This window comes from Delphinus delphis, chromosome 6 (genome assembly GCF_949987515.2).
Source record: "Delphinus delphis chromosome 6, mDelDel1.2, whole genome shotgun sequence".
Lineage (NCBI taxonomy): Eukaryota > Metazoa > Chordata > Mammalia > Artiodactyla > Delphinidae > Delphinus > Delphinus delphis.
Window position 1 is genome coordinate 99,010,683 of NC_082688.1, and position 22,196 is coordinate 99,032,878.

Here is a 22,196-nt window from a genome sequence, read left to right on the forward strand (position 1 = left end):
ATCCACAAAATACCTTCAGTAGCAACTGCCAAGTAGAAGGTGTCAGCCACACCCTCAGTGTGATTGAATAACTGGGTGCAATAGCCTAGCCAAGCTGACACATAAAACTGACTAGCAGGGCTTCCCTGGTGGCGCAGTTGTTGAGAGTCCGCTTGCCATTGCAGGGGACACGGGTTCGTGCCCCGGTCTGGGAGGATCCCACATGCCGCGGAGCGGCTGGGCCCGTGAGCCATGGCCGCTGAGCCTGCACGTCCGGAGCCTGCGCTCCGCAACGGGAGAGGCCACAACAGTGAGAGGCCCGCATACCAAAAAAAAAAAAAAAAATTGACTAGCAGGTATCTGGATATACAAGTGTGGAGCACTACTCAACGATACACAGAAACAAACTACTGATACCACAACTATGGATAAATGAATCTCAAACATTCTGCCCAGCGAAAGAGGGCAGACCAAAAGACCCTGTATGATTCTACTTATATGAACTTTAGGACAGTCTACTAATCTACAGTGTCAGAAAACAGGTAAGTGTCTGATGCCAAGTAGACAGTAAGGGGAGGATATGCACTGCAAAGGGAAACGAGAAAATTTGGGGGCGTAACAGAAATTGTGACTTGGCTGTGGTGATGGCCACATGGTGTATACATCTGTCAAAATTCAAATTATACACTTTAAACTGGTACATTTTTGTATATGAATTATTGCTCAATAAAGCTGGCATTTTAAAAAGAAAAAAAAAACTGATTCTTGCACAGCAGAAGCTCCAATCAGGGTTGCAGAAAGATAAATCCAGTTCCTCCAGCACCATTTTTGGAAAAGACTATCCTTTCCCTTGACACCTTGGTTGAAAATCAGTGAACTTTATATGCAGGTGAGAAGTTTCCAGGATGCAAATGATGGATATGAATGCAATGAGAGAGATTCCTGGTTATTTCTGTCTCCCAAACAGAGGTGTTACTTGAGGGCGGTGGTCAGCTGAAAAGCTTCCTCCTCTTCACTACCCCCCACCCAAACAAACGTTTAAGGGCATCACTGTGCTGTGTGAACTGCTGTTTGTGAAATGACGCCCTTGTAAGGTCACTCGCAGTGCCCCGTGGTGTATTCCACCCCTTCCTAGCCTTGGGAGAAGTCATCCTTCTGGAAACAGGGCTCTTCCTCTCCGAGGACCACAGCCCTGAGGGTCAGGCCCTCTGGGCCTGGCAAGAGGCCCACACTTAGAGGGTAGGGAAAGGACACGAAGAAAGACGATGAGCACGAAGGGCCGACAAGGCTGCGCTTCCTACCTGGTAGCAAAGCATCTCCACGCTGGGCGCTGGGCGGGCTCCGGCAGCAGACCTCAGTCAGTCCCTATTGGTCAGGACCGTGGTTCTCACGGTGCGGTCCTGGCCCACCGGCGTCCGCCTCACCTGGCACCTGTTAGAAATGCTAATTCTCTGGGTCACACCCAGACCTCCCCGTGGGAAACGATGGAGGTGGGTGAGGCCTAGCGCTTTGTGTTTTAACGAGCTCTCCAGGTGCTTCTGAGGAGCGGAGAGGAGGAAAGAGTGGAAGAACGGAATGGGGCTGATGAGACATCTCCCGTTGCCCCTTCCCAGGCTTCATAACCGCCCGCTGTGGGCGGCCGGCCCTCAGGTGAGGCCAGGATGAGGCCGGAGGGAGGGAGCCCAAGAGGGAAGCGATCCGAGGAGGAGCCTATGGCGTGAGCCTTGCACGCGGAGTAGCGACGGTGAGGTGGAGGAGGGGTTGCGAGAGGGCCGGGGCCCGGGGCCGAGTGGACATGAGACCGGGCACCGAGCCGCCTTGCCCGCGGCTGACCGGCGCTGCACCCCTGGGGTGCTGGGAGGGCCGGCGGGGCAGCCGGGCGCCTCGGTCACCTCTCCCGCTCTGGGCGATCTAAGCACCGTCCTTTGGCGGAGCGCTCCGCCGGGGTGTCCCCAGCTCGGGTGTGGGCTGCCTTGTCGGCCGGGGGTTGTAACGCGCCCTTCCTCGCAGCTGCTCGGCCCCCGCCCCGCATCATGAATCGCAGCCGTACTAGCAGCACCTCCGAAAAGGCGACACTGGCCTTGCTCTGGGGTGAGTGAGGCTCCAGGCTGTTCTCGGAGCACCTGGGGGGCTGGGGGTACGTCACCGGGGGCAGGGGGTGCACCTAGGGCTGGAGGCAGAGAGGCGCGCCTCCCTGGAGCCTGCCCGCCCCACGCCACGCCTTCCGCCCTCCGTCTCCCTTCGCAGGCTGTGAGCTGAGCCAGGAGAAGCCGACTTGGACCTTCAGACCCCAGAAGGTGGGGAAGCAGAACTGTATGCTGCTGCTTAGTACGGTGGGTACCCCCCAGCCCCAAGGAGGGGCGGAAGGACGGAGCAGGGAGGGACTTGGACAGCCACAGAGGAGCAGGTGGGATTGTCCCGTGCCCGCAGCTGGAACAGGGTTTGCCTCCTCCGCCCTCTGGGTGAAGAGGAGCCCTGCTCGTTTTCCACCCCTCTCAGATTTGCCTGGGGGAGAAAGCCAAAGAGGAGATGAACCTCGTGGAGATCCTGCCCCCAGCAAGCCAGGACGACAGAAGGAGGAAGCCCATCACCCTGGCCTCTCTTCGGGCCTCCGTCCTCCCCATGGTGAGCCTTTCCCTGCGGGCCTAGGACACCCTGGCTCCAGCCCTAGGAGGCCCTGCTCAGGCCTCACCCGCTGCGTGGGAACGGACCCAAAGGTGGGGTACAGGCTCCTGTACAAGTACAACCAGTGCTAGAGAGGCATATAGCCCAGGACTAAAAGCTTGGACCCAGGAGGCAGGGAGCCCTGTTTCCATCCTAGTCCATAATTTTTTTTTTTTTTTTGGTGGGCCGGGGGCGGGGTGGCCGGCTGAGTCCTAACCACTGGACCGCCAGGGAACTCCCTCCTAGTCGGCTCTTTACCAGCCGTGTGACTTTGGGCAAGTTAAATAACCTCTCTCCAAATCACATTTTTCAACTGTTTACTGTTGGAGACCAGTGTTGACGATTTACATACTGCCTGTGTATCCAGATTGTGTATCCAGAAAGTCTCACTCTAATAACTTATTTTGAGTTTTCTATGCAGATCTTCTTTGTGAGTAATGGCAGTCTTTGTGTTGTTTGTTGTTGTTGTTGTTGTTGTTTCTTTTAAATCCAGGTACACTGGCTAGGACCTCCAGTATAATATTGGATAAAATGATAATGGTAGATGTCCTCGTTTCATTCCTGATTTATTTATTTTTGGCTGCGTTGGGTCTTCGTTGCTGCTTGCAGGCTCTCTCTAGTTGCGGCGAGCGGGGGCTACTCTTCGTTGCAGTGCAAGGGCTTCTCATTGCAGTGGCTTCTCTTGCTGCGAAGCATGTCCTCTAGGCACACGGGCTTCAGTAGTTGTGGCACGCAGGCTCAGTAGTTGTGGCTCGCGGGCTCTAGAGCGCAGGTTCAGTAGTTGCAGCACACGGGCTTAGTTGCTCTGCGGCATGTGGGATCTTCCCTGACTAGGGCTCGAACCCATGTCCCCTGCATTGGCAGGCAGATTCGTAACCACTGCGCCACCAGGGAAGTCCCCCCCCATACCTGATTTTTTTTAAAAGGAATGCTTCTAATGTTTCTCCGTTAAGTATGAAGTGTTTGGTAGATACCTTTTGTCAGGTTAAGGAAATCTCCGTCTAATCCTACTCTACTTTGAAAAATTGAATTTTCTTCTTTTTAATCATGATTATCAAATTGGTTATCAAATGCTTTCCTATTCATATTATCAGGGGCTCTCTCTTCTTTAATCTGTTAATGTGGTAAGTTATACTAATAGAATAATATTCAATCAACTTTGCATTCCTGAGATAAACATTACTGATCGTATTATAAACTTCTAGATTTGCTTTGTTAATAAGACTTTTCTTTAAAACTTATATACTCATAAGTGAGGTTGGCCTATAAATTCCACATCTTATTTGGATGTCAAGGCATATTAGCCTCATGAACCAAGGCGTGGCGTGTTCCCTCCTTCCATGCAGCAGAACAGTGAATATGAGACCAGGATTATCTGCCCTTAAAGACCTGGGAGGCTGATCTGTAAAACTGCCCTCAAACCTATTTTTTTTCTCTATCTATGAGATCTCCCTAAATCTCATCCATTCCCATAGTTTTAAAGACCACCTATGCAAATGAAGACTCTGACATTTATTCTGTAAACCCAGCCTCTCTGTTGTGCTCCAGATCCTCTGTCCAACTCAAAACACTTAACAGATATCTCATAGATATTCCAAACTTAGCATGTCTAAATCCAAATTCTTGATTTCTATCTATAATCTCTTCCCCCATCCCCAGACCTGATCCTCTCCCAGTAAATAGCTATTCCTCCAATTAGCCAGGATAAAACCCTCTTTCTCTAACACCCCATATCTGACCCACCAGCAAATCCTGTTGGCTCTACCTTCATCTAACCACATCTCACCACCTCCCTGCTACGCTCTGGTCCAGGTGACCATCACCTCTTGCTCAGGCTTATTGCAGGGCCTCCTATGAGATATACCTGCCTTCATCATTGGTCCCCTTTAGTCAATTTCATGTCCCCCCATGCCAGGGACACACTTGCCCCCGACTTCAATCTGGTCTTTGTTCAAATGTCATCTCATTGAAGGGTCTTCCCTGGCCACAAACAGCGCCCCCATTTCTACCCCACCCATGATCACTTTTTCCCCCATAGGACCCATTACTGACATGAGGTTTCATTTGTGCATTGTCTGTTCCCCCCAACCAGGATATAGACTCCAAGAGAGCAAGGATTTTGCCTGCTTTGCTGCATTATCCATACAGCCCCTATACTAGTGTCTGGTATGTTGTAGGAACTCAATAGATAATGAATGAGTGAGTAAATAAGTGAATGAACTGTGTGGGACTGGTTTGATTTTTAAACTATTGTGATTTATTTAATAGGTTTAGGTCTTCTCAGATGTTTCTATTTCTTTGAGTCAGTTCTTTTATTAGCTATATTGAGATATAATTTATATACAGTTAGATTCACCAGTGTTAAGTGTGCAGCTCGATGCATTTGACAAATTGTGCAATAGCCACCAACATCAAGGTAGGGAATTTCCACCGCCCTGCCCCCAGTTCCTCATGCCTCATGCAGTCTGTTCCTTCCACCTACTACTGCCTCTGGCAACCATTGATCTACTTTCTGTCACTATCGTTTTGCCTTTTCTATAATTTCATTTAAATGGAACCATACAATATGTAGTCTCTTGTGCTGGCTTTTTTCACTTAGCACAATGCTTTTGAGATTTATCCCCGTTGTTGATAAAACAGTAATATGCTCCTTTTTTATATCTGAGTAATATGCCACTCTACAATTTATATAAAATTTGTTCGTTCACCTGTTAATGGACATATGGACATTTTGGGTAGTTTCCGGTTTTTGGACTATTGTCAATCAAGCTGCTAGGAATGTTTGAGTGTATTTGTATAGACGTGTTTTCATTTCTCTTAGGTAAATACCTAGGAGTGATATTGCTGGATCACATAGGAAGCATATGTTAAACTTTATACAAAACTGCTAAACTATTTTCCAAATTGCTGTACCATTCTGCATTTCTACCAGCAGTCTATGAGAATTCCAGTTGGTCCACATCCTCACCAACACTTGGCATTGTCAGTCTTCTTAATTTTAGCCAATCTAGTACATATACAGTGGCACCTCATTGTGGTTTTTATTGTTCCTTGAGGGTTGGTGATATTAACCGTCTTCTTATTTGGGTTTTGGTCTTTTGTGTATCTTCTTCTGCAAAATACCTGTTTAGATGTTTTGCCCATTTTTAAATAATTGAGTTATTCTTATTGACTTGTAGGAGTTTTTTTTAATATATTTTGGATATAAGTCCTTTATTACAAATATTTTCTCCTGATGTGTGGCTTGCCTTTTCATTTTTGTAATAATGTTTTTTGAAGAGCACAAGTTTTTAATTTTGATAAAGTTCAACTTAACATTTTTTTCTCTTATGGTTCATCCTTTTGGTGTCCGAAGAAATCATTGCTTAAACTAAGGTCACAAAGGTTTCCTTTTATGTTTTCTTCTAGAAATGCTATTGTTTTAGCTCTTATATTTAAGTCTATGATCCGTTTCAAGATAAGTTTCTTGTATAGTATGAAATGAGGATAGAAGGACATTTTTTCCAAATTGATATCTAATGCTCCAGTATTGAAAAGACTGCTCTTTCACCGACACAGTTACCTTGGCATTTGCCAAAAATTGGTTGACCAGATGTGTATGCATATATGTCTATACACTATTCTGTTTCATTGATTTATGTTTACCCTCATTCCATACCAAACTAATTTGATTATTGTGCTTTTATAGTAAGTCTTAAAATTAGATCGTGTGAGTCCTCCAATTTTGTTATTCTTTTCCAGAACTGGGTTGACAAGTCTAGGTCCTTAGCATTTCCGTATAAGTTTCAGAATCAGCTTTCTTTAAAAATAAGTCTGATGGGATTTTGATTGAGATTGTATTGAATCTATAGATTACTTTGGGGGGAATTGCCATCTTGACAATTTTGAGTCATCGATAATTGAACATGATATATTTCTCCATTTGTTTACATCTTTAGCTTTTCCCAGGAATGTTTTGTAATTTTCAGGGTCCTGGTCCCCTATGTACTTTGTAAAGTTTACCCCCACATATTTCATGATTTGGGGTGCTATTAAAAATGAGATTAGCATATTTATTGGAAGAAAATTCACATACCATAAGCTTCACTCATTAGAGTATATAATTCAGTGATTTTTAGTAAATTCAGAGTTGTGCAACAATCACAATCTAGGTTTAGAACACTTTCATCAACCCAAAAAGGAACTCCATACCTACCAGTGGTCACTTCCCATTTCCCACATTCACTTACCCCCAGCCTTAGGCAACCACTAATTTACTTTATGTCTATAGGTTTGCCTATTCTGGCAAATCATATAAATGGAATCATAAACTGTATGGTCTTTTGTGACCACTTTCTTTCACTTAGTACAATGTTTTTAAGGTTTATCCATGTTGTCGCATGTATCAGTACTTGACTCCTTTTTATTGCCAAATAATATTCCATTGTATTGATATACAACGTTTTGTTTATCTGTTCAGTTGGTGGACATTTGGGTTGTTTCTACCACTTGGCTATTAGGAATGCTGTTATTAACATTAATGTACAAATTTTTGTATGAACATAAGTTTTTTTTAACATTTTATTTATTTATTTATTTCTGGCTGTGTTGGGTCTTCGTTGCTGCATGCAGACTTTCTCTAGTTGCGGCAAGCGGGGGCTACTCTTCGTTGCGGTGCGCAGGCTTCTCATTGCGGTGGCTTCTCTTGTTGTGGAGCATGGGCTCTAGGCATGTGGGCTTCAGTAGTTGTGGCTCACGGGCTCTAGAACGCAGGCTCAGTAGCTGTGGCTCATGGGCTTAGTCGCTCCACAGCATGTGGGATCTTCCCAGACCAGGGCTTGAACCCATGTCCCCTGCATTGGCAGGCGGATTCTTAACCACTGCGCCACCAGGGAAGTCCTGAACATAAGTTTTTATTTCTCTTGAGCATATACCTGGAGGTGCAATTGCTGGGTCATATGGTAGCTTCATATATATAACATTTTGAGGAACTGCCATATTGTTTTCCAAAGTGGTCACACCATTTTACAATCTCACCAGCAATGTTCGGGTATTCCAATCTCTCCACATCCTCACCAACACTTGTTTTTGTCTTTGGTTTTGATTAGTCATCTTAGTGGGTATGAAGTGGTAGCTCACTGTGGTTTTGATTTGCGTTTCTCTAATGACTAATGACGTTGAGCATCTCTTTATGTGCTTATTGGCTATTTGTATATCTTTTTTGGAGAATTTTCTTTCTTTCTTTTTGTTTTTTCTTTTTTGGCTGTGTGGCTTGTGGGATCTTAGTTCTCTGACCAGGGATTGAACCCGCACCCTTGGCAATGAAAGCATGGAGTTCTAACCACAGGACTGCCAGGGAATTCCTGGAGAATTTTCTGTTCAAATCTTTATTAATTTTGTAAAACTGTGTTTGAGTTTAATGTATTTTAATATTTGTCTTTTTACTATTGACTTGTATGAGTTCTTTTTTTTTTTTTTTTTTGCGGTACACGGGCTTCTCACTGCTGTGGTCCCTCCCGTTGCGGAGCACAGGCTCCGGACGCGCAGGCTCAGCGGTCATGGCTCACAGGACCAGCCGCTCCGCGGCATGTGGGATCTTCCCGGACCGGGGCACGAACCCGTGTCCCCTGCATCAGCAGGCGGACTCTCAACCACTGCACCACCAGGGAAACCCGAGTTCTTTATTTTACATACAAGCCTCTTATCAGCTTATTTGCAAATAGTTACCCCCCTTTCCCTGGGTTGTCTTTTTACTTTCTTGATGATATCATTTGCAGCACAAAGTTTTTTGTTTTCATATAGTCCAGTTTATATGTGTTTTCTTTTGTTGCTTCTACTTCTGGTGTTGAATCTTAGAAACAATTGCCTAACACAAGGTCATGAAGATTTACTCCTGTGTTTTCTCCTACGAGTTTTAAAGTTTTAGTTCTTATATATAAGTCTATGAGCCATTTTCAGTTAATTTTTTTATATGGGATAAGGTACAGAAATGCTATTTAAAATTTTTATTTTATCATTATTCAGTACTAGTATATAGTTATATAATTGGTTTTTGTATTATCTAACCTTGCTAAATTTGCATATTAGTCCTAGCAGCTTTCCATTGATTCCACAGAATTTGCTATGTATTTATTCATGTCTTCTGTGAATAAAGTCAGTTTAACATCTTAACTTTCTATCTGTATGCCTTGCGTTTCTTTTTCTTGTCTTACTTCACTGATTAGGACATCAAGTGCAATGTTGAGTAAAAGTTGTAAGAGCAGGACTATCCTTGCCTTTTACCGGAGGGAAAGTATTTAGTCTTTTACCATTAAGACAGACGAAGGATTTTGGTAGATGTCCTATATTAAGTTTGAGGATGTTCCCTTCTATTCCTAGTTTGCTGAGATATTTTATCATGAGTGGGTGTTGAATTTTGTCAAAGAATTCTTTTCTGCATGTAGTGAGGTGATTTTTTTCTCCTTTATTTTGTTATGTGGCAAATTACATTCATTGATTTTTTTCAAATTTTAAACCCACTGTGCATTCTTGGTATAAGCCCCATTCAATCATAATGTATTACCTTTTTATATATTGCTGGATTCCATTTGCTACTATTTTATTAAGGATATTTTTGTCTATGTTATAAGCAACATTGGTCTATGGTTTTCTTGTCATGTTTTTGTCTGATTTTAGCATAAGGTAATTCTGGGCCTCATAAAATGAAAAGGAAGATGTTCTCTTCTATTTTCTGGAAGAATTCATGTAAATTTGTTTTGTTTTTTCTTTTTCTTAAATGTTTTGGTAGAATTCACCTGTGAAGCAATCTGGTTAACTACAAGTTAAATTTATTTAATGGATATAAGACTATTTGGTTTATTTTGTTTAGAGAGCTTTATGTTTGTGTTTTTTAAGGAATTTTTCTGTTTCATCTAAATTGTCAACCTTTCTGGCATAAAGTTGTTCATATTATTCCCTAATCCTTTTCTGTATTATCTGTATTAAAGTTTGCTCTTTTGTTCCTGATGTTGGTAATTTGTGTCTTCTCTCCTTTTTACCAGGTCCAGTCTGGCTAGAGGTTTAACGGTTGTATCAGTCTTTCTCAGGAACCAAGTTTTGGTTTCATCAGTCTTTCTCTATTGTTTTTCCACTTTTGTATTTAATTGAGCTGTTCTTTATTCCTCTCTTCTGTTTATTTTGGTTTCAGTCTGATCTTTTTCTGATTTCTTAAGGCATAATCTTATATTATTGATTTTTTAGACCTTTTTCAGATATAAGCATTTCATGCTATGATTTCCTTCTAAGCATCTTTCTAGCTTCATCCCACAAATTTTGATAAGTACTATATTCATTTTCATTCAGTTCAAATTATTTTCTGGTTTTATTCTTCAGTCCCTGGGTACTTAGAAGTATGTTTGCTTTTTAATTTCCAAATAGAGATTTTCTAATTCTTTCTTTAATTGATTTCTATTTTAATTTCATTATGGTCTGAAAATATGCTTTATATGATTTCAGTCTAAACAGTGTTGTGACTTGCTTTATGGCCCATAATATGTTCTATCTTGGTGACTCTTTCATTCACACTTGAAGAATGTGTGTTCTCCCATGGTTGGGTGTATTGCTCTATAAATGTCAATTGTACCAAGTTGGTTGATGGTTTTGTTCGAGTCTTCCATATCCTGACTCATTTTCTGTCCACTTGATCTATTAGTTACTGAAAGAGGAACGCTGAAGACCCCAACAATAATTATGTCTTTGTCTATTTCTCTTTTTAATTATCAGTTTTTGCCCCATGTATTTTAAAACTCTTTTATTAGGTGCATCCTAATAAATCCTGCATTTCTAGGATTGTTATATCCTTTTGGTTAATTGATCCCTTTATCATTATGAAATGCTCCTCTTTATCCCTGATAAATATTCTGAAGTCTACTTGGTCTGACTAATATAGTCAATCTAACTCTTTTTTTTTTTATTTGTCTATTTTATTTATTTATTTTTGGCTGTGTTGGGTCTTCGGTGCTGCACTCAGGCTTTCTCTAGTTGCAGCAAGCAGGGGCTACTCTTCATTGCAGTGCACGGGCTTCTCATTGCAGTGGCTTCTCTCGTTGTGGAGCACAGGCTCTAGGCACGCGGGCTTCAGTAGTTGTGGCTCACGGGCTCTAGAGCACAGGCTCAGTAGTTGTGACGCACGGGCTTAGTTGCTCCGTGGCATGTGGGATCTTCCCGGACCAGGAATTGAACCCGTGTCCCCTTCATTGGCAGGTGGATTCTCAACTACTGCGCCACCAGGGAAGCCCCAATCTAGCTCTCTTTTGATTAGTGTTTGTGTTGTATATTTTTCCTATTCTTTTATTTTGTTATTTTACTTTAACCTCTGTATCTTTATGTATAAATTGGGTTTCTTTTAGATAACACCTAATTGAGTTTTACTTTTTTATCCACTTGCTATCTCTGCCTTTTAATTAGAGCACTTAGACAGTTAATATTTAACCAAATTATCAACAAGGTTGAGTTTAAATCTATCATCTTGCTATTAGTTTTCCCATTTGTCCCATCTGTGCTCCTTTCTTCCTCTTTTCTGGCTTTTTGGATTAACTAAGTGGTTTTTTTGGTTACATTTTCATCCTCAATATTGGCTTCTTAGGTGTACCTCATCTCTTTGGTTTTTTTCTTAATCATTGCTCTAGAGTTTACAGTATGCATTTTTAACTTACAACAGTCTATAGTGAAATAATATTATACCATTTCATGTACAATATAAGAATCTTAACTACAGCACACTTCATTTACCACTTCCCATCCTTTGTGCTATTGTTGTAATAACTTTTGTTTCTACATATGCTATAAATCCTACTCTACATTGTTGTTATTTTTTTCTTTAAACGGTCTATATTTTAAAGAGATTAGAACTTAGAATAAACCATTTTTATTTTTACCATTTCTGGTACTTTTCACTCCTTTGTGTAGATTCAATTTCCATTTGGTGTCATATTCCTTCTGTGTGAAGGATTTAAACATTTTTTGTAATGCAGATCTGCTTATGATGAATTCTTTAAGCTTTTGTATGCCTGGAAAGTCCTTATTTCATTTCAGTTTTGAAAGGTATTTTCACTGGGTAAAGAACTCTAGATTGACTTTTTTTCCTTCCAACACTGGAAAAAATTTCTCCATTGTCTTCTAGCTTGCATTATTTGGAGAAATCTTCTCACATCCTTGTCTTCATTCCCCTGTATGTGATGTCTTTTTTCCTCTGGCTGCTCTTAAGATTTTCTCCTTGTAACTAGTTTTGAGCAATTTGATTATAAAATGCACTGGGGTTCACTGCACTTCTTAGATCTGTGGATTTACCATTTTTGTCAAATTTGGAAATTTTTGGCCATTATTCCTTCAGTCATTTTTTTCTGTTCCCCATTCTCTCTCATCTCCATTGAGGAATCCAATTACACGTATACTTGGCTCCTTAAAGTTGTCCCACAGTTCATTATGCTCTTTTCGTTTTGTTAAAGTATTTGTCGTCTGTGTATTCATTTTGGATAGTCTTTATTTACTCAGTTTCATTATTCTTTTCTTCTGCAATATCTAATTTGCTCTTAATCTCATCAGTATGTTTTCATCTTAGATATTGTCGTTTTCACCTCTACAAATTTCAAGTCTTCCGTGTCTCATTTTCAATCTTTCATGAACATGTGGACTATGTGGACTATAGTTTTAATGTTCTTTTCTACTAATTCTCATTTATGTCATTTCTGTTTCAGTTTTTATTGAATTTTTCCCCTCTTCATTATGAGTTGTAGCTTCCTTGTTCTTTGTATGTCTGGTAATTATTTTTTAATAAACTTATTTATTTATTTATTTTTGGCTGTGTTGGGTCTTCATTGCTGTGTGCAGGCTTTCTCTAGTTGCGGCAAGCAGGGGCTACTCTTCGTTGCGGTGAGCGGGCTCCTCATTGCGGTGGCTTCTCTTGTTGTGGAGCATGGGCTCTAGGCGCACAGGCTTCAGTAGTTGTGGCACACAGGCTCAGTAGTTGTGGGCTCTAGAGTGCAGGCTCAGTAGTTGTGGCACACGGGCTTAGTTGCTCCATGGCTTGTGGGATCTTCCCAGACCAGGGATCAAGCCCACGTCCCCTGCATTGGCAGGCAGATTCTTAACCACTGTGCCACCAGGGAAGTCCTGTCTGGTAATTTTTGAGTGGATGCTAGACATGAATTTTACTATTTGGATGCTGGATATTTTTACAGTTTTATAAGTATTCTTGAATTTTGTTCTGGGATGCAGTGAAGTTACTTAAATACCATTTGATCCTTTTGTGTCTTGTTTTTAAGCTTTGTTAGGGATTTAAGCTGAATTTAGTCTAATTTTGCCCCACTACTGTAGCAAGACTCTTCTTAGTACTCCAGTAGATGCCCCATAAATTATGAGATTTTCTACTCTGTGAGCTCCAGACATCTTTATGATGATTCTTTCTCCAGCCTCAGGTAGTTTGCTTGCATGGATGTTCCGATTACTACTTAACTGCATACTCAAGGGGGCCTTCTACAGATCTCTGGAGTGCTGTCTTTTATACAATTTTGTCACCTAAGTTCCTATATCCACCACCACAGCCAAGATACTGAACAGTTCCAACACCCCAGGCGTCCCTCATGTTGCCCTTTTATAACCACACTCACCTCCCTCCTGCTCCCTCACCTCCCCCTAACCCCTGGCAACCACCAATCTGTCCTCCATTTCTAAAATTTGGTCCTTGAAATAGAATCAGACATATGTAACTTTGGGGGAACTGGCTTTTTTTTCTCAGCATAATTCCCTGGAGATCCGTTCATTTTACTGCTGACTGGTATTCCGTGGTATAGTTGTACCACAGTTCAACAATTCATCTGTGGAAAAACTGGTCTGATTCCCATCTGGGGCTCTTACAAATAAAGCTGATATGAACATTTGTGTATAGGTTTTTGCGTAAGCTAAGTTTTCATTTCTCCTGGGTTAAATGTCCAGGAGTGCAATTGCTGGGCCATATGAGGGTGGTTACACATTTAGTTTCTTAAACTGCCAGACTGTTTTCTAAAGTGGCTGTACCATTTTGCATTTCTATCAGCAATGCATAAGTGATCAAGTTTCTTTGCATCCTCATCGACATTTCATGTTGTCACTATCTCTTTTATTTTAGCCTTTCTAATGTGTGTGTAGTGATGTCTCATTGTGCTTTTAGTTTGCATTTTCCTGATGGCTAATGATGTTGAACATTTTTTCATGCGGTTTTTGCCATATGTATGTTCAGTTAAGTGTTCATGTCTTTTGCTCATTTTCTAATTGTTTTGTTACTGTTGAATTTTGTTAATTTTTTATATATTCTAGACACTAGTCCTTTGTCAAATATATGGCTTGCAAATATTTTCTCCCCAGTTTATAACTTGTCTTTTCATCCTCTTCACATGAGCTTTTATGGAACAAACGTTTTTAATTTTGATGAGGTCTATTGTATTCTTCCTTTTATGACTTTTGATGTTAAGTCTAAAAACACATTGCCTAGTCTGAGATCATGAAGGTTTTCTACGTTTTTGTCCAAAAGTCATATAGCTTTATGTTTTACACTTAAGTCCATGATCCATTTTGAGTTCACTGTTGTATAAGCTATGAGGTTTAGGTGAAGGTTCATTTCTTTGCCTATGGACGTCCAATTGCTCCAGCTCCATTTGTTGAAAAAGCTTCCTCCATTTAATTGAGTTTGAACCTTTGTCAAAAATCAGTTGCAGGTATTTGTGTGTGTCTATTTCTAGGTCTTCTGTCAATCTATGTGTCTATCCCTCTAATATCACACTGTCTTGATTACTGTGGCTATAGTTTATGTATGTTCAGACTGTGTTGTTGATGCATATAATTTACAGGTTTAGCTTTCTTGTAGAATTTTTACTTTCCTTGTATAATTGTAAATATCTTCCTTGTCTAAATTTTTTCATTATGTGGTGACCTTCTTTATCCCTAAAATACTTATTGAATTAAAGCTTATATCATCTGATATTAATTTGTTTCCCAGATGTCCCTCAATCTCCATTATTCCTTTATTCTTTAGTAATGGATTCATGACTTTTAGCTGGTCACAAGGCTACTGAGAATAAAAACTATGTTCCCTCTAAGTTTGGCATAACCATGACGTTCTGGCCAATGCAATGTAAGCAGAAGTGGGATCTACAACATCTGAAAAATGTCCTTAAAGAGAGATCATGTGACCACTTTTTTGTCCCTTCCTGGAGTGTAGATGTGATGACTGGAACAAGAGCAGCCATCCTGGGCGAGGTGGGAGCCGTGTATTGAGAATGAGAGCAACACGGTACAAAGAGCCTGGATCCCTGGTGATTGAGGAGTGGTGTACTCATAGCTTATGTATGGACTTAGTTTATGTGACAAAGAAGTGAGTTTCTACCTGTGTAAGCCACTGTTATGGAGTTTTCTGTCACTTATTACCAAACCTAATCGTAACAAACACTACTAGCTTCATTTTTTAGGGACTTTATTTTTTAAGAGCAGTTTTAGGTTTACAATAAAATCGAGAGGAAGTTACAGAGATTTCCTATATACCACCTACCCCTACACATACATAGCCTCCCCCATTATCAACATCACTCACCAGAAAGTACAACTAGCTTCATTTTCATTTTAGTCATGTGTGGCTGCCGTAACAGAGACCCAACTATAGGGGCTTAAGATTTATTTCTGTATTGCGTAGAAGTCCAGAGATGGGCAGTCCAGAGCTGATGAGATGACTCCATGGTCACCAAAGACCAAGTCTTCTCATATCTTTCTCCTGTCTTTAGTGCAGACCTACCATCCTCAAAATCACCTTACAGTCTAGGAAGGCTGCTGCAGCTCCAGCCCTCACTTCTACAATTAATGTAATAGGAAAGAAGCAGCAAGGGAAAACCACAGGGACTTCTCTCAGTTCTCTGTCCACCTTTTAAGGAGTCTTCCCACAAGTACCACCTTCCAAATTCTGCTTATAGCTCATTGATCCAGAAATTAGTAACATAGTCACAACTGCAAAGGAAACTGAAGAATGCAGTTTTTGGCTGGGTATAGTATTTCAGTAATATCAGGGTGCTGTTATTATGGAAGGAAAGAATGGCTATTGGATAAGCAACTGGAAGCCTCTGCTGCACCTGGTATGTATATTTCCATCTCTTTACTCCAGCATTTCTTCGTCCTTATAAGGTTTCTTATAAGCAGTATGTAGCTAGACCTTGTTTTAATCTATCCAGCCAGTATAGTCTGTTTATATTGATTGTGACTTGCTAATATACTTGGATTTACTTGTAGCATGTAGTTTGTGCTTCTATTTTCCTTGCCTTTTAAAATTTTTTGTTTCTTTTTTCTAGTTTTCCTGTCTTTTATTAGATTGATTAAAGTTTCTTTTCCCCTTTTCTCTTCTACTGGTTTAGAAGCTATAGAATCTCATTCTAATCTTTATTTGTTCTCCTTAATTTTTTAACAGTCATGCATGATCAAAGTCAAAAATTAATGTTTTCTTCCTCCCAAACCAGGGGATTCTAATTACTTTCATTTTAACATACATATTGTCATCATGTAGCATTTTAGCTCCAACGTGTTTTAAACCAGCTCAACACTAGTCATGACTAGTGTTGTTTTATTTTACGGCAATGTTTCCTTAGGTATTTATTTATTTATTTATTTATACCAATTTTTTTTCTCATCACTGCTTCTTGCACCTACTTCTCAATTTAATTGCCATCTTTTTGAACATCCTTTTGTAGACCTGGGAGTAGTAAACTTACTTGGGCTTGCTCAGAAATACCTTTCTTTTACCCTCATTCCTTCATGATAGTTTGGCTGTGTATATACTTCTAGGTAAGAGGTCTGATTCCTGACCTCTTTCTGATTCCTGATGTTGCTGTTGAAATCTCAGTCTGCCTGGTTATTGTTCCTTTTTTGGAAATCTGGCCTCTTTGGTTGATTTTAAGCTCATCTCTTTGTTCTCATCTGTCATTTCACCATAGTATGTTCAGGTGTGGATTTATTTTTATTTATCTTTTCAGGGATGAGGTTTCCTGCATATGAGGATCTGTCTTGGATCATTTCTGGAGAACTCTTGGCCGTTATCACTTGGAACACTGACTCCATTCTCTCCAGTCCCTACCTCTGATTGGATGCATGTTGGACCTTCTCACCTGTCCTCCACGTCCAGCTTCTCTCTCATATTTTGTTCATTTCTCTCTGTGCTTCATACTGGGTAATTTCTTCCCAGCACTTCTCCAATTTACTGATTCTTCCTTCAGCTGTTTCACTCTGCTTTTTAACCATTTGTTCACTTTACTTCAATGCTAATGTTTTTGATGTCTAGAAGCTGCTTTTGGTTCTTTTTATTTTTATTTTATTTATTTATTTTTTTTTGCAGTACATGGGCCTCTCACTGTTGTGGCCTCTCCCGTTACGGAGCACAGGCTCTGGACGCGCAGGCTCAGCGGCCATGGCTCACGGGCCCAGCCGCTCCGCGGCATGTGGGATCTTCCCGGACCGGGGCACGAACCCGTGTCCCCTGCATCGGCAGGCGGACTCTCAACCACTGCACCACCAGGGAAGCCCTCTTTTTCTTTTTTGTAATATCTTGTTCTTATTATTTTGATTCCTACTCTTATATTTATTTGATCTTCGTCACACATTTCATGTGGTTTAGGTTGTTATTCTCTTATCTCAGGTTCCTGGTTGTACATTTTGTTTTGTTCTGCTGCCAGACTCTAGCAGGGCTGTTTCAAACCTCTTCCAGTTTGGTTTGGTTCTGTTTTGTGAAGGAATTCTGTGTGAAAAGAATTCAGAGTGTCCCTAGAGACTGGTTTTGTGTTTGCATCTGCCATTTGCCACAGGAAGATCGCAAGCCTGGGATTTTATACAGATCTCTTGGCTTGGCAGTGCCCACCGAGTAAATTCAGATTTGCTCTAAGTGAGAGGTACAACCACAGCTGTTAGCTTCTCACAGGAGACTCTGTTATCCCACCCCCAGGTTCTTGTTTCCCTCCTTTGATGGTGGGGCCTTTCTAGTTAGATGGCTTAGGGTCCTTCAGTCCCTTCTCCTCAACCCTCACCATGGGGCTTTTTACTGAGATGTAGCCCTTTGAAGGTCCCCTCCCCAAGGGTTTGTCTCCTGTCCACATGAGTGTCACAACCCAAAGTCCTTGCTGTTTTCAAGGACATCCTCCCTTCAGCTGTGGCATCAGCCTCTGCACAGGCTGCTCTTCTTTCTGATGCACAGGGACACTTCTTTCTGTCTTACCATTCAACCAAGCAGTAAAAACATTGAATTACGTTTTATCCAGCATTTCTAGGTGTTTGTGATCAGTTTTCACTTATCTGCTTCCTCTCTGAACCAGAAACTCTAAGTTAATCTCTCTAAGCCTCAGTTTCCTCCTCTGTAAAATAACAACACCTCCTTTGTGGGCTTCTTGTGAAGATTTAGATGAGATAAAGCAGGTACAATGTGTGGCATGGGGCCTGGCACATGGTAAGAACTCAAGAAGTTTAAGTATCATCATTGTTACTCTAGAAAATTTGCAAAGTTTGGAAAAGTGTAAAGAAAATAAATGTGGTACTGTCCACTGAAAATTATGGTTAGCACTGTAATATATTTCTAACCTTTACTCCTATGAATATTCACACATTACTTATAAGATGATAGGAAGACTATAATACAACTTTGCATCTGCTTTTCTCATTTGATCAATGCCTTAGTCAGCTTGGGCTGACATAACAAAATACCATGCAGTGAGTGGTTTAAACAACAGACATTTCTTCCTCACAGTTCCGGAGGCTAGAAGTCTGAGATCAGGGTGCCAGCACGGTTGGGTTTTGGTAAGGGCCCTCTTCCTGGCTTGCAGATGGCTACCTTCTTTTTGTGTCCTCACATGGCCTAGAGAGAAAGCCAACTGTCTGGTCTCGTCTTCTAAGGGCACTAATCCCATCACAAGGTGCCCACCCTCATGACCTCAACTAACCCTAGTTACGGTCCCAAAGGCTCCATCCCCAGATATCAGCACATTGGAGGTTAGGGGCTTCAATGTAAGAATTTGAGGGGACACAGTTCAGTCCATAGTTATCAGACTATTTAACGGCTGCACCGCAGCTTGGAAGACCGTTGTGATCTTGGCAGGAATGAGATTATCAGATCCATGTTCTTCTCCAACAGAGTCCACCTCAGCAGGAAGGTCCAGGGGGCTGAGAGTGCAGAGAGGTCCAGGAAAGCCCTGAAGCATGTGTGGTTGAGGGGAGGGAATAAACCAAGTATTTCTGCCTGAGGCCAGCCCCCATCCCCCACCCCCAGCCAGGTACCAGGCCCGAGTGGCCTGTCCTCTCTACTCCTGCCCCTACCCTCTACCCCCTACCCCTGCAGGTTGTCCTGGCGGGATTGGAGCTTTCTCCTCCTGTCACGTTCCAGCTCCGGGCTGGCTCTGGACCCGTGTTCCTCTGTGGCCAGGAATGTTATGGTAAGTCCAAGCTTGGACCCGAGAAAGGTCTGCCGGTACAGTGCTCAGCACAGGGCCAAGGACATAATAGGTACTCAAACACTCGAGGGATTCTTGAATTATTGGAGAAGATCCCCAAAGGCAACAGAATCACCAGCAGCCTGGACCAGGAGGCCATGGGCACGCCTCCTAGCCCCACTTCTCCTTTACCTCTCCGCCACGTCCTCTGTGGGCTGCAGCCCTCCAGCCATAACACGGGGGTGGGGTTATACTTGGTTCCATCTTCAAGTGTATTCCTCCTAGTTGTGAGGAATAAATGGCATATTCAGAAAAAGCACTTAACATAACGCCTGGTACCAGAGCACACTCAAAACTTTACCTGCTGTGAAGTGTGTAGCTGTAGCAGTAACATGGACCCTGGCAATTCGCTGTGCTTTTGACTCTTTTGACAGACCTTTAACTGCCTTCTTCTCTGTCCAGTGGTGCCTCTTCCATCAGGGTTCTCTCCTGCTCCAAACCCCGGGCGGGTTCCACCTGCCTCAGGATGAGGCCTGAGTTCCTCCGCTGCTGTGTCCCCACCCTCTCCCTCCTTCCCCTCACACTCTCCTTCCCAGTGTACATCCCCCTCCGGCCTGGCCAGAGCTGCAGCTTACCACTTCCCCTGCCCTCCTGCCGTGGCCTCAGCCCTCACTGCCCTCCCCACCCCGCCAGCCGCACTTTGGGCAGGTAGATCTGGGAAGGGGAGCCTGGCAGAGACCCTCGGGCTCAGAGGCCCTGCCTTCCTCCCACACCATCGCTGACACTTCAGACCAATCCTGGGAGGAAGAGGAGGGGGAGGAGGAGGAAGAAGAGGAGGAGGAAGAAGAGGAGGAAGAGGAAGAAGATGATGACGACGAAGACACAGATGTGTCCCTGGAGAAGGAGACCCCTGTCAAACAAGTCAAGAGGCTGGCGCCCCAGAAGCACACAAGCATTGCCAAGGTGAGGGAGGGACACCCCCCCACTGCAAAGGCTCCTCAGAAACCTGGACCAGGCATCCCCAGTTGAGTGCACTGAGGCCCGGGGCAACACCTGCCAGGTGCCCGGCGGGAGTCTGCTCTGCCCCTGGGCCTTGCCAGAACTCCCAATAATGCTTGTGTTTGGTTTCCAGAAAAAAAAGGTGGAAAAAGAGGAGGTGGCAGTGAGGTAACTCTTTCCATCTATTAAATGAGCCAAAATCTTTTAGTTGAGGTACATCGTGCTTGAAAGAGGATGATGCACGTGTGTGTGCAGGTGTGTGGTACACGGAGACACAGGTGCACAGGTGTGCTGCCACTGTCGGTTGGCACAGTCTTTTTGAAAAGCATTTAACAGTTCTTATCTTCTGACTTCTTCCCACTTATGGCAGTTCCTTCCAAAGAATCCCATCCAAGATATGAGGGAAATATATGCACTAAGAAACTTATATCACTGCATTATTCAAATAATAGTATAAAATGGAAGCATTGTAAATGTCCATCAATATACCAGTTGCTTAAACGATGTCACGTCTTCTCAGTGGCATGTGATATAATGCCCATGAAGAATATAGCAAACTGGAAAGTGTTTCTAGAATTCAAAGAGCAGGATATTAAATTATTTTCATTTTAATATTTAGTTATTTACTTTTTGGCTGCATTGGGTCTTAGTTGAGGCACGCGGGATCTTGGTTGGGATCTTCGTTGAGGTGCGCAGGCTCTCTAGGTGTGGCCCGTGTGCTCAGTAGTTGCCGCGCACGGGCTTAATTAGCCCACGGCATGTGGGATCTTAGTTCCCCGACCAGGAATCACGTCCCCTGCATTGGGAGGTGGATTCTTAACCACTGGACCACCAGGGAAGTCCCAAATTATTTTCATTTTATTTCACAAACAAAAAAGTTCTGAAAGGAAACAAAATGTTAATATTAGTAGGAGGTAAAGAAAAGTATAGGCAATTTATTCTCTATTTGCTATATTTTGCGCAATGTGGTTAACGTTACTTTTATGATAAGAAACATTTGTGTCTTATACACAAATAAAGGCAAGCAGATAGAAGCTTAAGAAGAAAAAACATCTTGTTTAAAAAGAGAGTCAGGGACTTCCCTGGCGGTCCAGTGGTTAAGACTCTGGGCTTCCGCTGCAGGGGCCACATGTTCAATCCCTGGTGGGCGAACTAAGATCCTGCATGCCGCGTGGTGGGCCAATAGATAAATAAATAATTTTAATTTAAAAATTTTAAAAATAAGAGAGAGTCAGAGTGGTCCCTGGCGGGTGACAGGTGGAGAGGCAAACCTCTGCAGGTCACAGCCCCCTGCTTCCTGGAAGTGCCCAGGGCCCAGCTCTGCAGCCTGGGCACTAGTAAGAGGGCCCGGGGCTACTGGCATCAGACTGAGCTCTCTCTTTCCCACATCCCCACTCCTTGCCCAACCCCACCCCCGTTCCAGATACCATCCTAAAGACAGGAGCCCTGTGGGAAAGGTGAGTGCTGATAAGAAGGGGCTGGTCCTCCTGGGGGAGGAGGGATGTTCTCTGGGAAGGTGCCAGGATGGGGAGAGGGTGGAACACTGGAGCAACGCCTTCTCTCACAGGCCAAAACCACACCCAGACCTAAAAAGCCAGGATTTAAGAAATGAGGAGCCAGGACTGGCCTGGCCACAGTGACCGAGGGAGGGCCCGTGAGACCACCGTGCTGAGTCTGAATGTGATGGACGTGTTGGGGGCGACACAAGAGCTCCTCACCCCAACTCTCGGTTGCAGCAGGACCTGGAGGGAAGAACCCCGACCTCTCAGACCCACAATAAAGTTTGCTTTGCTAGGACCTTGTTGCAGCTTGTCTCTCCCTTCCCCGGGAGCTGTCCTTGCCGGCTGCAGTGAGCCCGTGAGCCCGGCAGAGGGCAGCCGTGTGCCAGCACACCCTGGCCTGCCTGCCTGCCTGCCAGCCAGCCAGCTGTGTTCTGCTCTTTATCTCCCTCTCCCTCCACCGCCCCCACCACGCCCCCCCCCCCCACGCCCGGCACCACTACCCCATCCCCAGCTTTGGGGGAAGGACCAAGTGTCTCAGCCCCTTTCCCAGCTTCGACCTTCAGCCCTCAGGCCTGAGGGAGGGAGCTAGAGCTGGGGTGGGTCTTCCTGCGTC

At 43.1% G+C, this 22,196-nt stretch overlaps 1 protein-coding gene across 1 annotated transcript; it reads left to right on the forward strand.

The window, feature by feature from the left end:
- Positions 1 to 1,454: 1,454 nt before the first annotated feature.
- On the forward strand, positions 1,455 to 20,472 carry NPM2 (nucleophosmin/nucleoplasmin 2). Its single transcript, XM_060013555.1, is given in 7 exon segments — positions 1,455 to 1,723; positions 1,990 to 2,070; positions 2,227 to 2,312; positions 2,479 to 2,604; positions 18,992 to 19,085; positions 19,873 to 20,068; positions 20,070 to 20,472. Coding segments are annotated over 6 exon segments (744 nt in total). The 5' UTR covers positions 1,455 to 1,723; positions 1,990 to 2,012; the 3' UTR covers positions 20,254 to 20,472.
- Positions 20,473 to 22,196: the final 1,724 nt, after the last annotated feature.